The 17,300-nt window shown below is 34.7% G+C and overlaps 1 protein-coding gene across 2 annotated transcripts in view; it reads right to left on the reverse strand.

Moving 5' to 3' along the window:
* KIAA2026 (KIAA2026 ortholog) overlaps positions 1-17,300 on the reverse strand; it is a 116,466-nt gene that overhangs the window by 82,418 nt on the left and 16,748 nt on the right. For both annotated transcript variants that reach the window (XM_035696652.2, XM_025432074.3), the window contains exon 2: positions 8,330-8,530. In XM_035696652.2, the coding sequence (XP_035552545.1) occupies positions 8,330-8,530 (201 nt within the window). The remainder of the gene's footprint in view (positions 1-8,329; positions 8,531-17,300) is intronic.

Consider the following 17,300-nt stretch of genomic DNA (forward strand, 5'->3'; position numbering starts at 1 on the left):
TTCTCTTTAAAGAAAGAAAATAAAATTTCAGATATGCACCAAGGTAACATTCATATTGTCTAACTTCCAATTAAAATACAAAAACAAACAAAAAATCACTGTACATGCCAAGAACAGAAACCAGGAGAAAACATAACCAGGAAAAAAACTAGCCAAAAGGAAGACCTAGAAAAAACTAAGATAATGGAGCTAACAGAGGAGGACATTAAAACCCAAACTTAATGATGAGAACTTCTATATTCTTAAAAAGAACTAAGTATCTAGAGTTGAAAAAAATACAAATCTGAAAAAGTTCTCTGGATTAGACACTGCAGAAGAGAAAACTGGTAAATTTAAAAACTTTCACAGAGAAAATTGAAAGCCTATACATCAGAAAACAAAATGAAACCTAAGCAAGAGAAAGACAGCAGAAAATTTATCTGAAGAAATAACTGCTGAAATCTTCCTTTGTCTGAGGAAGGAAACAGACATCCAGATCCAGAAGGCAAAGATAACTCCCAACAAAATCAACAACCACAGACCCACACCAAGACACGTTGTAATTAAATTGGTAAAATATAGTGATAAAGAAAATATCTTAAAAGCAGCAAGACAAAAGAAGTCCTTAGTTTCCAAGGCAAAATCCATAAGGCCACTTGTAGATTTCTCAACAGAAACTTGGCAAGCCAGAAGAGAGTGGCATGATATAATATTCAATAGGCTTGAAAGGGAAAAATCTGCAGCCAAAAATATTTTATCAGGCAAGGTTATCAGTCAGAATAAAAGGGGAGATAAGGAATTTCCCAGACAAACAAAAGCTAAAGGAGTTTGTGACCACTAAACCAGCCCTACAAGAAATATTAAAGGGGGCACGTCTGAGTGGCTCAGCATGGTCCCAGGATCGAATCCTGCATCAGGTTCCCTGCATGGAGCCTGCTTCTCCCTCTGCCTCTCACTCTCTGTGTTTCTCATGAATGAATAAATAAATAAAATCTTAAAAAAATAAGAAATATTAAAGGGGATTCTTTGAGTGGAAGGGAAAAACCAAAAGTGACAGTAAGAAGGAAGGAAACATAAAAACAGTAAAAGTGAGTATTTCTGTAAAAATCAGTCAAGGAGCTCATTTAAAAAAAGATGGAATATAATATATACCAAAGTTGTGGGGAGGCGAGGGGAAGATTAGATTCAAACTTGAACAACCATCAACTTAATGTAGACTGCTATTTGCAGAAGAAGTTATATACAAACCTAATGGTAACTATATATCAAAAACCACTAATAAATATGCAAAGAATAAAGAAAAAGAAATCCAAATATATTACTAAAGAGTATCAGCAATGGGACACCTGGGTGGCTTAGCAGTTGAGCGTCTGCCTTCGGCTCAGGGCGTGATCCCAGGACCTGGGATCAAGTCCCACATCCCCAGGATCCGGGATTGAGTCCCACATCAGGCTCCTTGCAGGAAGCCTGCCTCTCTCTCTGCCTCTCTCTCAGTGTGTGTCTCTCGTGCATAAATAAGTAAAATCTTAAAAAAAAAAAAAAAAAAAAAGAGTATCAGCAAAATATAAAAGGATCAGAGAAAATTTCCAGGAACAACCACAAAACAAGTAATAAAATGGCAATAAATATATTATCTATCGATACTTTCAATGTAAATGGACTAAATACTCCTAATAAGACTCGACTCTATGTTGTCTAAAATAGACACATATCAGACCTAAAGAAATTGCAGATTGAAAGTGAGAAGATGGAGAAACAGTTATGCAAATGGAAGTCAAGAGAAAGCCAGGTAGCAATACTTGTATCAGGCAAACCAGACTTTGAAATAAAGACTGTAACAAGAGACAAAGAAGAGCACTCTATAATTATAAAGCAGACAATCCAACAGGAAGATATAACAATTGTAAATATTTATGCACACAACATGGGAGCACTCAATATATAAAACAGTAACAAACATAAAGGAACTCATTAATTATATTAGTAGGGGCCTTTAACATCCCATTTGTTTCAATGCACAGATCATAACACATAATCAACAACAAAACAATGGTGTTGAATGACACAATGGACCAAATGGTCTTAACAGATATATTCAGAACATTCCATCCTAAAAGAGCAAGATACATATTTTTTTCAAGTGCACATGGAACATCCTCTACAATATATCACATATTAGGTTATAAAACAGGCCTCAACAAATACAGTAAGATTGAAGTCATACTATGCGCCTTTTCTGACAACACTATGAAACTAGAAATCAACCACAAGAAAACACTTAGAGACCACAAATACATGGAGATTAAACACATGCTACTAAACAATGAATGTGTCAACAAGGAACTCAAAGAAAAATTTAAAAACATGTGGAAATAAATGAAAATTGAAACACAAAAGTCCAGAATCGTTCGGATGCAACAAAAGCAGTCCAAAGAAGAAAGTATATAGCAATATAGGTTTACCTCAAGAAGCAGGGAAAATCTCAAATAAACAACCTAACCTTACACTGAAAGGAGCTAGAAAAGAACCATAAATGATGTCTAGAGCCAGTAGAAGGAAGGAAATAATAAAGATTAGGGCAGAAATAAATAATGTAGAAACTAAAAAACAACCGAACAGATAGAAAAAACCAGGAGCTGCTTCTTTGAAAAAATTAATAAACCTCCAGCCAGACTTATCAAAAAAGGGAAAGGACCCAAATAAATAAAATCACCAATGAGAGAGGAGATACAATAGCAATCAACAACAGAGAAATACAATTCTTAGAAAATATTATGAAAAACTATATTTCAACAAATTAGACAACCTAGAAGAAATGGATAAATTCCTCGACACTTATAAATTACCAGAAGTGAAACAGGGAGAAATACAAAGCTTGAACAGACCAATAACCAGCAAAGAAACCAAATCATTACCCAAAGAACTCCCAATAAACAAAAGTCCAGGGCCAGACGGCTTCCCAGAGGAATTTTACCAACCATTTAAAGAAGAATTAATACCTTTTCTTCTCAAACGATACCAAAAAATAAGAGAAGGAAAGAAAACTTCCAAATTCATTCTATAAGGCTAGCATTACCCTGGTTCCAAAACCAGATAGATATAATTTAAAAAGAGAACTAAAGCCATTATCATTGATGAAGACAGATGCAAAAATTCTCAATAAAATACTAGCAAATGGAATTTAACAATACACTAAAAAAATCATTCACCCACCATCAAGTGGGATTTATTCTCAGGTTGCAAAGGTGGTTTGATATTCACAAATTAATCAACTTGATAAAACACATCAACAAGAGGATAAGAAGCATACAATAATTTCAATAGATGTAGGAAAAGCATTTGACAAAATACAACAAAGTACAACCTCCATTCATGATAAAAAGCCCACAATAAAGTAGTGTGTTCCAAATCTAACATAATAAAAACTATACATGAAAGATCCACAACCAATATCCTAGATGAGGAAAAACGGAGAACTTTTTCTCTATTATCAGAAACAAGACAGGGATGATCAGTCTCACTACTTTTATTCAACATAGTATTAGAAGTCCTAGTCATAGCATTTAGACAATGAAAAGAAATAAAAGGAATCCCAATCAGCAAGGAAGAAGTCAAACTTTCACTCTCTGAAAAGGAGCTGATGTTATATACAGAAAAGCTAAAAGAGTCACCAAAAAACGGCTAGAACTAACAGACCAACTCAGTAAAGTCGTAGGACACAAAATCAACATACAGAAATCTATTACATTTGTACATGCGAGCAATCAAGCAGCAGAAAAAGAAATTAAGTAAGTGGAATTCGTTTCATTTACAATTGCACCAAAACCTATATGATACCTAGGAATAATCCTAACCAAAGAGGTAAAAAACCTGTACGTTGAAAACTATAAAACAATGGTGAAAGAAATTGGAAATGCACAAAGAAATGGAGAAACAGTCCATGCTCTTGGATGGGAAGAGAAATTTTGTTAAAATGTCTATACTACCCAAAACTAACTATACATTCAATGTAATCCCTATCAAAATAACAGCAGCATTTTTCATAGAGCTAAAACAAAGAATCCTAAAATTTGCATGGAACCATGAAAGACCCCTATCCCAAATAGCCAAAGCAACCCTGAAGAAGAAAAGGAAAGATGGAGGTGTCACAATTCCAGACCTCAAGCTACATTACAAAGCTACAGTGATCAAGACAGTATGGTACTGGCATAAAAACAGACAGATCAATTGAACAAAATAGAAAACCCAGAAATGAATCTACAATTATATGGTCAATTAATTTCAAAAGAAGCAGGAAAGAATATGGGAAAAAGCAGTCTCTTCAACAAATGGTATTGGGAAAACTGGACAGTAACATGCAAAAGAATGAACCTGGACCACCTTCTTATACCATATACAAAAATACACTGAAAATGGATTAAAGACCTATATGTGAGACCTGAAACCTTAAAAATCCTAGAGGAGAACACCGGCAGTAACTTCTTTGACATCAGCCATAGCAACTTCTTTTTAGCTATTTCTACTGAGGCTAGGTAAACAAAAGGGAAAATATACTGCTAGGATTACACCAAAATAAAAAGCTGTGTACAGTGAAGGAAACCATCAACAAAACTCAAAGGCAACCTACAGAATGGGAGAAGATATTTGGAAATGACATAGCTGATAAAGAGCTAGTATCCAAAATATATAAAGCACTTATAAAACTCCACACTCAAAAAACAAATAATCCAATTTAAAATATGGATGACATGAAGACATGAATGACAGAAGACACGAATAAGACATTTTTCCAAAGAAGACATTAAGATTGGCCAACAGACACATGAAAAGATGCTTAGCATCACTGATCATTAGGGAAATGCAAATCAAAACTACAATGAGATATTACCTCACACCTGTTAGAATAGCTAAAATAAACAAAACAAGAAACAACGGGTGTTGGCAAGGGTGTGGAGAAAACGGAACCCTCTTGCACTGTTGATGGGAATGCAAATTGGTGCAGCCACTCTGGAAAATATTATGGAGGTTCCTCAAAAAGTTAAAAATAGAACTACCTTATGATCCAGCAATTGTACTACTAGGTATTTACCTGAAATATACAAAAATACCAATTCAAAGGGACATATGCACTCTCATGTTTATACCACCATTATCTACAATAGCCAAATTATGGAAACAGCCCAAGTGTCTACTGACTAATTTATGGATAAAGAAGATGTGGGGTATATATACAAGGGAATATTACTCAGCCATAAAAAAGAACACAATCTTGCCATTTACAAGGACATGATAGAGCTACAGAGTATTAATAGTAAATGAAATAAGTCAGTCAAAATAAGACTAATACCTTATGATTTTATTCATATGTGGAATTTAAGAAACAAACAAGCAAAGGTTAAAGAAAAAGAGAGAGAGACAAACCAAGAAACAGACTATCAACTACAGAGAACATACTGAGAGTTACTTAGAAGGAAAGTAAAATGGGGGATGGGTTAAACATCATAAAAAGATATGCATGCAATAGCAGACTTTCAAACTACATGAAGCAAAATCTTTCAGAATTCAAAGACAAAGAGACAAAGGTCCATACTCTAAAATCAATTGTAGTTCTACATATTAGCAACAAAAAATTGTAAACTGAATATAAAAATGATTTATAGTTTCATCAAAAATATGAATATGTGGATAAAGATAACCAAATATGTGGAAAATATAATCACTGAATACTAAAAAATATCACTGAAATTTACAATTATCCAGAAACTTATATTCAAAGTACTTACATCCATAATATATAAAAGACAAAATCCATGCAATTTCAATCAAAATTTCCTCAGGCTGTTTTTTTTTTTTTTTTTTTGGTAGGAGTTTATAATATGATCTAAATTACACAGAAATGAGAAAATCCTAGTATAGCCTAATAATTTTGAAAACAAACAACAAAATACAATGCTGGAAGACTTATATTATCAAATTTCAAAGCTTACTATAAAGCTATAGTAAATGGACTAACCATATGGAAAAAAATAAATTTTTACCTTTACTTCAAACCACACACAAAAATTAACTTCAAATGAATCATAGGCCTAATCATAAAAAATAAAATTTAGAGGTGCTCCTGGGTGGCTCAGTCGGTTGTCAAACTCTTGATTTTGGCTCAGGTCATGATCTCAGGTTGTGAGATGAAGTCCATGCAGGCTCTGTATTAGGCATGGAGCCTGCTTAAGATTCTCTCTCTGGCCCTCCTACCCCTACTCTCTCTCCCTTTCTAAGTATAAATTAATCAATCAAAATAAAATAAAATTTAGAGATTTCTGGGGGAGAAAGGGAGAAAATTCATAATCTTAGGTAAGCTTTCTTAGGTCATAAAAAGCACAAAACATTAAAAAAAGAATAAATCTAAAGTGAAAATGTTCTGTTTCTTAAAAAACACTGAAAATGAAAAGGCAGGCAAAAGACTAGGAGAAAATATTTGGAATAAATATATATCTGACAAAGTACTTACATCCATAATATATAAAAGAATTCTTAAAATTCAATAATAAAATGCACAGGAATGATAAAGTTAGAGTAGTTTCTTCTGGGGACAAAGGAAAAATGTAGGGAATACTGATTTAACTATGTTACTTTCTTTGAAAATTACTAAATAGTAGGTACACAGACTTTTATTACAATTTTATTTATTCCTTGCTTCATGTTTAAAATATTTATAATATAAAACTTAAAAGTTAACACTAAACCCAAATAAAAAGTTTAATTCATATTACTGTAAGAAATTATTGTAGACCCTAAGATATTTAGTGGATTTTTGCCTGTATCTTATTCACCTATGTTTGACATTAAGCACAGGACACACAAACATATGTAAAACTGGAGAAAAGAAAAAGACTTAGATTCCTAGTTTCCTACTAGATATTTCCCTCATTGCTTCAAACAACTTACTGAAAAGAGTTCACTGATCTTTCCTCATACTATAGACTCAGGCTCTTCTCTTTTCTTTGCTGGTTCCATCTTTGTAAGTCATAAGGACAGTGTATTACTTAGGAGCACGAGCTTTAGAGCCAAAATGCCTGGGTTCCAATCTTGATTACCATTCAAAAGTTGCCTGACCTTGGGCAAGTTAATGAATCTCTCTGTGCTTCAGGGTAAATGTTAAGTACATTAGAGCTAAACCTGGCAAATAATCATGTTCCGTAACTATTAACTATTCTTTTTATCTTCTTATTGCTGCTATAACTATTATTACAACTATATCCTGACTTATCTTTGTCTCTTCCTTTGTTCCCCCTTAGTATTAAGGAAGGTACTAAGTCTTTACTTGACCACACAACAATCTGATCTCTCTCTCCCTATTTCTGGTCATCAGTAGTGAAGATCTAGATTCCTATAGCTTTCTTCCTACAGGCCTTTTCTCTATTTTCTCTCTATTCCAATCTATTATATACTATTGTCAGATTAATCATTATCCCTTTTCATAAGATCCCCTTTCCTACAGCAGGAGTAGTTCTGTGAGGTTCTGTAGAAGGGGAAAAAAAGGATTTCCAGGGGTTCTGAATTAATCACTAGAATAAAAAGTATGGGGGATAAAGTCTCAAGGTTGAATTTTAATCATACAAATATCAAAGCAAGCTAAATTATGAAAGTAGCAAAGACATATAAATTGTCTTTGAGTAGCAATAGCAGTTCCCTATTACATCAGCAATCACTCCTACTATAGTTTGAGTTTGAGATTTGATTTAGTATGAAAATCACCAATCATTTTTGAGTAATCACTTACTTCTTAGGGCCCTAGTCTCTTTTGTTATAAATAGTTATATAAATGCCATCAATCTATGCTTCCAGACAGTAGAAGGTAACACTGATTAAGCACAACATTTCTGATGAGCCCAGGGTAAGCTGAGTTAGCCAGAAAGTTAATATCCAATGGAGGAACTGGGAGAGGTGAACTTATGCATCATTTTGAACTACATAATCTCTGAAGTTTCTAATTTTAAAGATTGTGAATCTATTCTAAAGATATACAAATCTATATAAAACTCTTCTAATTTAAAATTTGGTAACACTTCTATATTCATTTATAATTCATTTAGTAATACTTCTAGAAATCTAGGAAGCATTCTGAAATCTTCTGTAAAAATTATTTTTGTATAGCTTCAAGGTAATTTGGTTTGAAATTTAAAACTGTATTTTTAAACAAATTTCATTATGAATTCATACTAGGGTGGCAATATATTTTGCAACACTATAAAATGTACCCAAATTTGATACAAGCACACAAAGGTTATATAGCTGTTCTTTGAAAACCAGTCCTAGAAATCTAAACATGAAACTTTTTTTCGTTAACATTTACCTTTTTTCTTCTTTTGCTCTCAGCTGTTCTTCCTGTCTCAAAACTTGGACCATTATAGATTCAAAAACTCCACTTGTCAAGCCTGCCAAACTTCGTGGTGTTGACCGACGCCTCGTTGAGGTACATGCAGTTCCCTTTTCATCCTCCAATCCATAATAGCCTTTAGATGTAACTGCTATCGTTGTCTTTTCTCTCAAGTGCCTTGGAGAAGAATAAGTCAATTCATAAGGTCAAATCTTCTGGGTAAGCAACAAGTCCCCTTAACCAGCATCTTAATAATCTCTTTTGCTAACTGTATAAAAAGTATATAGTTAAACCCTACTTCGCTACACTCAAGATTTTTATCTGCCCTATATTTAATTTCTAATTTTCTATACCCATATCATAAAAATCAGTCTAAGAGACAGTCCCTTCCCTACATTTAAGAAATACACAAATCTTGGTGCACTTGGGTGGCTCAGTTGGTTGGGTGTCTGACTTTGGCTCAGGTCATGATATTGGGATCCTGGGATCAAGCCCTAAGTGGGCTCCCTGCTCAGTGGGGAGTCTGCTCTTCCCTCTCGCTCTCCCTCTGTATCTTCCCCTGTGTGTGCTCCCTCTCTAATAATTTTTTAAAAAAACTTTCTTTAAAAAAAAGAAATATATAAATCTTTCACATTAAAATTAAAGATTAAAACACTATCTCTTAAGGGAAAAAAGTTTATTGTTTGCAAAATTAAATGCAGCTTATCTATACATTTCTTCATATATTTCATACTACCTATGATTAGTATAGGAAAATGTAGAATATTATCAAAACATTTTAAAAGAAAATTCATGGTACATAAACACTTGGGAGAAATTATAAACAAATAAGTACTACAATATATTAAGTATTATAATATGTAATTGCAAATCTGGAAACCTGACTTACCTATAAAAAGAATCTAGGAATCAGGATTCTCTCTTCAATGTCACACCTATGTCTCCCTACCCTGTAATAGTCATTCTATTAATGCACTAAGATACTAATCTAATACTTGAAAATAATACTGATAGAAAAGTTTCTCAGTAGTTTAATTATCCATAAATCCCCTTAGTGAATTTGAAATAATTGATTAAAAACATTTATACTAAAAAGGAAACATTAATCTTATCAAGTTTTTTAGTCTAAATCAAAACCTGATTCTGAACTTTCATCTATAAAAAGGGCTTATCATAAAAAAAGCATCAGGGAAAACATCTGCTTTTCTACCTTTGTAAAATATGCCAGAACATCTGAAGTTTTTTTTTTTAATGGTATATACACTTTTTAAAAGATTATTTATTTATTCATGAGACACACACACACACACACAGAGGCAGAGACATAGGCAGAGGGAGAAGCAGGCTCCCTGAGGGAAGCCTGATGTGGGACTCAATCCCAGGACCCCAGGATCATGACCTGAGCCTAAGGCAGATGCTCAACCACTGAGCTACCCAGGCATATGACATCTGAAGATTTTAAACATGTTGTTTCTACAAGGGCAAAGTCAAGTCAATACCCCAAGTAAGTATTAAATAGGCTAGATGAATTGTATGTAAATTAAAAGTTGACCCTGTAATCAAATTTTCCTGCTTTCCTGTAGGCTTTTTCTAATACAAAATAGGGTAAGGTTTAACAAAACAAACCTTTACAGCATGAAACACAATCAAATGCCTTTCCATCTTGGACTTTGTTCACAGTGGTTTATTACCCCAGGAAGAACTTTTATAGTAATCTCAGTCTCAGGCCATCTAAAACAAGGCTCTTGAACTATGGCACTGCTATATGTTTTCTTTGTTATAAGGACATAATGTTGTAACCAATTCAGCTTTAAGTAACACATGAACTTTTAAATTAGTTTTCAAGTAATCCTGAAGAACCTGGGCTGATCGAGCAATAATGTTTCAGGCTGTGATTTTTTTATGTACAGTAGCATATATCTATCTGTACGATGGCTAACTGGGCCAAAAGGAATGTGGGCCAAAAGAAAATAAGCTGACTGGCAATAACAGACACTGAATGAGTATATTTGAGATCATTTTAAAGGTGAACTAACTAGTTCTGTAATTTTTTTTTTTTTTAATTTATGATAGTCACACAGAGAGAGAGAGAGAGAGAGAGGCAGAGACACAGGCAGAGGGAGAAGCAGGCTCCATGCACCGGGAGCCCGACGTGGGATTCGATCCCGGGTCTCCAGGATCGCGCCCTGGGCCAAAGGCAGGCGCCAAACCGCTGCGCCACCCAGGGATCCCTAGTTCTGTAATTTTAATTACTTCTTCATCAATACTATTGGAAGAGAACATTAATGAACAATATTGCATTGAAACATGATAGCTCAAAGGTCACAGTGTATGTAGAGCACTGGGGATAAAAGGAGTTGAGGGAAATAGTTAAGTCACATGGCTAAATTATTATGTAATAAATGAGTCAGAAACTTTATCCTTTAACTTCACTCCTACTTTTTTAAATAGTTATTTTCTCAGAACAAAGACCAAAGAGAAATTAATATCCTTCACTTGTCATCAGAAATAAAAATGTATGTATTTTGATATTTGTCATTCAAGATTAAAATACAAGAGAGAAAACTATGATGTCTCTTTCATATCAACGTGCAAAGATTAAAAAGATATATCACTCAGTGTTGGGGAGAATATGAAAAGAAAAATTTTCATAAAACATTATTGGATATATAAAATTGGCACAGCATTTCTGGAAATCAATTTGGTAATGATCATTAAGATTTAATGTGCACATATCTTTTTGACCCATCACAGTCCTAAGAATTTACCCTACAGACGTATCTCCACAACTGTGAGCAATCTCTTTCTCTGCCCCCTCTTCTCCCACACAGAGTATTATTGAAAAAGAACAACCTGTAAACATAAATGTCCTTTTATACAACATGGATTAAACAATGTATACCATAATATGGAATAACATCCATTCATCAAAAGGAATTAGGAAGTCTGTATATACTCACTGTAAAAGGTGTATTACACTACTGAATGCAAAACAGTTTCTGAATATATCTTTTAACCCAAAAGGAATTATATATAAGTATATGTAAATGTAAACATACATATGGCACTAAGCAGTATGTGTGTTTGTTTGAAGTTCTAACTCTCACCTAGACTATTGCAATCTCTTCATGACAGGCATCCCGGCTTCTATTCTGATCTCCTTACAGTCTATTCTTCATGCAGCAACCCAGGTAATCAGATCATATCATTCCCCTACTCTGTCTCCTCCAAAGACTTTCAGTTACACTTAAAATCCATAGTTCTGAAGACCTACAAGATCCAGTGTAACATGACCCTTATCTACCTCAGACTTCACTTTCTACCACTCCGTTCATTACAGCTTTGTATTCTGGCCACAAATGTTTGTGTTATTCTCAGTCACACCAACATCAGCTTTGCCTTTCCCCTTGTCCTCATGTAAGGCACTCCTCTCCCAAATATCTGTATGGTTAGGTATTAACATTTCTTCCAAATCAGTTCAAATGCCAGCTTATTTGAAAGGACTTCCCTGACCATCATAACTAATAAAGGATTCCCTGTCACTCCTCTTTGTTCCCTTACTCATTTATTTTTTTCCCTGTTTATCACTACATTATACTGTATAATTATCTATTTATTTGGTAATTTTCGATCCTACCAGAATGAAAGTTCCAGAAGATAAAGATTTCGTTTGTAATGGATGTAACCTCAGAGCCTCAAACACATACACATACACACACCCCCACACGCAATATTTGGAAGGATACAAGCAATTTATTCGTCATTTTAAATTTACATACATAATTTAAGATGAAAAATTCCAGTCAACTATTTTCTCTATAGTAAAATACCTATTAAATATTTGTTACTAACTACCTAGTCTTCATTTATCAGAGAATAAAATGCAGAAAGATAAAAATAAGTAAGTCTCACCTCCAAATAATACTTGTCAGATAATTAACAATCAAAACACTACACTAAAATAACTCTCCTTTTCTAAAATTCAAGTTTTCCTACCTATTAGGAAAATTATTTTATAAAATCAGTCTGACAATAGTTTGAAAATAACAGATTGCTAACTATTAGCAAAAGCTTAGCAATAATTACAGTTGACTCACTGAGTTTTAGTTATCCTTTTTCTTTTTCACAAAGCATGAAATGTCTTTTCTGTGTTGCTAATACATTCCAAATTTCAGAATTCAGGGATCCCTGGGTGGCGCAGCGGTTTAGCGCCTGCCTTTGGCCCAGGGCGCGATCCTGGAGACCCGGGATCGAATCCCACGTCGGGCTCCCAGTGCATGGAGCCTGCTTCTCCCTCTGCCTGTGTCTCTCTGCCTCTCTCTCTCTCTGTGACTATCATGAATAAATAAATAAAATCTTTAAAAAAAAAAAAAAAAAAAAAAAAAAAAAAACAAATTTCAGAATTCAGAGGCTTAATTCTGTTTCAAATTATTAAAGTAGTAAGAAAGTGAATTGATATTAAGCTTTACTTATGGTTAATGTATGTACTAACACTACCCTCCCCCACTAAAAACAGATGTTTGAAAAGGTTTCATTATGTGATTTTTTTGTTGTTGTTGTCACCTATAAAAATTCTATCTGCATAATTATAACTTGGAAATAATTATCTAATCTGTTTAAAAATACTATAGTGTTTCAGTCATTTTTGTAACCTATTTACTTAAACATTTTTTCAATACAACTATAGCCCTCAGGGTCTTGGCAAGATAAACTAAAAAGTAGGCGATGCTTAGGGATGCCTGGTGGCTCGTGGTAAAGCGTCTGCCTTCGGCTCAGGTCATGATCCTCAGGGTCCTGGGACAGAGTTCCACATCGGGCTCCCCATGTGGAGTCTGTTTCTCCCTCTGCCTATGTCTCTGCCTCTGTTTCTCATGCATAAATAAATAAAATCTTTAAAAAAAAAAAAGGAGGTGATGTTTAATGAAGAGACTATTCACAAATGTATAGCCAAGGTTAAGGAAAAACTAGAAAGGGATGCCACTCTTGGGCCAGGTAGGTAGCTATGCTCAAAAGGAGAAAGAGAAGGGATAGTTAGGGAACAAAGAATCCTATAAGTATCGAAGAGGGCCACAGAATGATGGAGCACAGTTACTGACAATTTGTTGCCCAGCAAAGAGAAAGCTGTTAGAATACCCCAACCTGCTCTGTCCTCCTGTCAGTGCCTCCCACCCAATCAGATGCCAGAGCACAGGCAGACCGGTTGATGCAGTCCTTGGAAATCAACCTTCTGGAACACGGAGCACAGAGCACACTGCACAAAGATGGAGAATAGATTTGGAGGGACAAATAAAAATTATCGAGCAAAACAGAACTTTCACATCAGTATTCAAGAGCAACTAATTAAAATTAGGGACGACAGGACTCCTACTGGTGAATTTCAACAAAAACTTTTGCCTGTTTGATAAGCATCACACTGTAGTCAGCCCAGCTTACAATGCCCTTCTTCTACCTGGATTTATGCATCTTTAGGAGTTCTGAACTACAAAAGCTATTAAAACCAAGCACCAAAATAAACTTAAAAGAAACCTTTCAAATAGCTTTATAGCCAACTATTGAACCAAGATTTTCAAAACTAATGAAGTATCACAATGCTCTCACCCATACTAATGTTTTGTAACATTAATGTGAAAACTTATTTTTAAAATAAGCTTAAACTTTCATGTTTAAGTATCTAGACTGTAACACTTTACAATATATAAAACATAATAGTACAGAATATGATTAAATGATTAATATAGAAAAATTGAGGGTACATAGTCAAAATATTTTCTTCTTTGGAAACCAGATCATTAAAGTTTGGAAATCACTGCTCTCAGATTCAGCTGCACCAAATACTCAAAAAAGTCTTCAGAAAAAAATAAGTCTTCATACCTACAAAAAGTATTTTTGCATTTATCAGACTATGAAATTTATTTTCACTTGATATTCTTTACATTCTATTCTCCCAGTTAACTTTTATCCCCCCCCCCCCCCCACATTTTTTTAAAGAGGCTTTATTTATTTTAGAGCAAGAGAGCACAGGGGAGAAGGGGCAGAGGGAGAAAGTCTCAAGCAGATTCCACAATGAGCACAGAGCCCACAGGAGGCTCCATCTCACAATCATGAAATCACAACCTCAGCAAAACCAAGAGTCCCAGACTTAACCAACTGCCACCACTCAGGCATCCCCTCTGCCCCTACATTTTTAACTCATCGTGTCATCCAGACCTCCAATCCTTTATTCGATTCCTTCATTTGCTCTAATGATAATTCAGCCTCTTTTAGCCATTCAAATAGACAAGTATTGGGACCAACATTAAGACAAACCTCTTACCTCTCTTAACAATTATCTGTCTCAGGCATTCCATCTCTTTCTTGCATCTCAGCCAAAAACTCCTTCATTCCTAATACCTCCAATCACTAAGCACTACAGGAAAAATCACCACCTTGTACTTGGTTGCCTGTATAACCTAAATTGAATTCAACCCCACCTAAGAGGACTTTTTTAACAGCAATTTAAAAACACAATTATTATTCAAACAGCAATTTCAAAATATAATCAAACACTTCACTCCATTACCTATCATAAAACTTAGTAACTGATTTTCCCCACCACTTGTTTCATAGAGAGAACGGAAGGTTTTTTGTCTTTTTCTTTACGTAGGCTCCATACCCAGCATGTAGCCCAATGCGGGGCTTGAACTTATAACCCTAAGATCAAGACCTGATATCAAGAGTCAGACGCTTAACCAACTGAGCCACCCAGAAGCCCTGAAGTTTTTATGGAAGAGCTCCCACTTCCTACTTCTCACTGAACAAAATTATCTAAATGTTACTTTAAATTGCAGTGAAAAAATGTGCTCTTCATTCTCTTGCCAAAAGCTAATCCCACCACAAGTTTTCAGAATTCATATTCCATTTACTATCTTCTACAAATTCAACATCTACATGCTAGCTGTCTTTATAGCATACAAACATGTAAAACTTTATCTTAAAAACAAACCATCCTCCCCCCTGCCCCCCCCCCCAAAAAAAAACCACCATTCCCCTTGATGGGACAACTCAGTCAGTTAAGCATCTGACTCTTGGTTTTGGCTCAGGTTCATGATCTCAGGGCATGAGATTGAGCCCTGAGATTGAGATTCTCTCCCTCTCCCTTGCCCCTCCTCCAGCTCTTGTTCTCATGCTAACATAAAATCTTTAAATGAAAAAAAAAACCATTCCCCTTGAAAAGAGTGACATCTAAATTCTCTGCCATTTCATGTTTCATTCACATACCAATCTGGCATTTGCCTGCACTTACTGAAATCACTATTCCAAATGATCTATTTTTAAACCTCAAACAATATCTTAATGAAATTTTTTGAGTTCCATTATAGTTACCAAACACTATTGTATTAGTTTTAGGTGTATGAAATAGTGATTCAACAATTCCATACATACTCAGTGCTCATTATCCTAAGTGTACTGTGTAATCCCCATCACATAGTTCACCTATTCCCCACCCACCTCCCCCGATAACTATCAGTTTCTCTATAGTTAAGAGTCTGTTTCTGTTTTGTCTTCTCCCCCTCCTTTGCTTGTCTTATTTCTCAAATTCCACCTATGAGTGAAATCATACAGTATCTTTTTTTAAAAAATATTTTATTTATTTATTCATGAGAAACGCAGAGAGAGAGAGAGAGAGAGAGAGGGGCAGAGACACAGGCAGAGGGAGCCCGATGTGGGACTCGGATCCTGGGACTCCAGGATCATGCCCTGGGCTGAAAGCAGGCGCTAAACCACTGAGCACCCAGGGATCCCAGTATCTATCTTTTCCTGACTTATTTTAATAGCTTCATCCATATCATTGCAAATGACAAGATTTCATTCGTTTTTATGGCTGAATAATATTCCACTGTAGATCCATGCCACTATTTCTTTATTCATCTTTCAGTTGATGGACACTTAGGCTTCCTCCATAATTCCTCCTTCCACCATAATTATCTACATAAATTGTAGACAATGTTGGTATAAACATAGGGGCACATGTATCCCTCTGAATTAGTGTTCTTATATTCTTTGGTTAAATACTCAGTAATTCAATTACTGGATCACAGTCATTCTATTTTTAACTTTTTGAGGAAACTCAATACTGTTTTCCAGAACGGCTGCATCAGTTTGCATTCCTACCAAGATTGCACAAGTGTTCCTTTTTTCCACATCCTCACCAACATTTGTTTCTTGTGTTGTTGATTTTAATCTTTCTGATGATAGCTTACTGTAGTTTTGATTTGCATTTCTCTGATGATGAGTAATGCTGAGCATCTCTTCAGGTGTCTTTTGACCATCTGTATGTCTTCTTTGAAGAAATGTCCTCCCCAATTTTTAACTGGATTATTTATTTTTTTGGTGTTGTTTCACAAATTCTTTATATATATCCAATACTGACCATTTATCAGATATGTCATTTCCAAGTATCTTCTCCCATTCTGTAGGTTGCTTTTTAGTTTTGTTGATGGAAGTTTCCTTTGCTGTGCAGAAGCTTTTATTTTGAGATAGTTCCATAAGTATATTTTTGTTTTTCTTTCCTTTTGCCTGATGAGACATATTCAGAAAAAAGTTGCTACAGCTGATGTTGAAGAAGTTAGTGCCTGTGTTCTAGGATTTTCAGAGTTTCATATTTTACATTTAGGTCTTTTGAATTTAGTTTTCTATATGGTATCAGAAAATGGTTCAGGTTTCATTCTTTTGCATGTTGCTGTCCAGTTTTCCCAACACCATTTGTTAAAGAGATTTAATTTTTCCCCAGTTGATATTCTTTCCTACTTTAATTAGCCATGTAAGTTTGGGTCCACTTCTGGGTTTCCTATTATCCATGTGTTTATTTTTGTGACAGCACCATACTGTTTTGATCACTACAACTTTATAATGTAACTTGAAATCCAGAATTGTGATGCCTCCAGCTTTGCTTTTCTTTTGCAAGATT

The sequence above is a fragment of the Canis lupus genome, chromosome 11 (genome assembly GCF_003254725.2).
Source record: "Canis lupus dingo isolate Sandy chromosome 11, ASM325472v2, whole genome shotgun sequence".
In the NCBI taxonomy this organism is placed as follows: domain Eukaryota; kingdom Metazoa; phylum Chordata; class Mammalia; order Carnivora; family Canidae; genus Canis; species Canis lupus.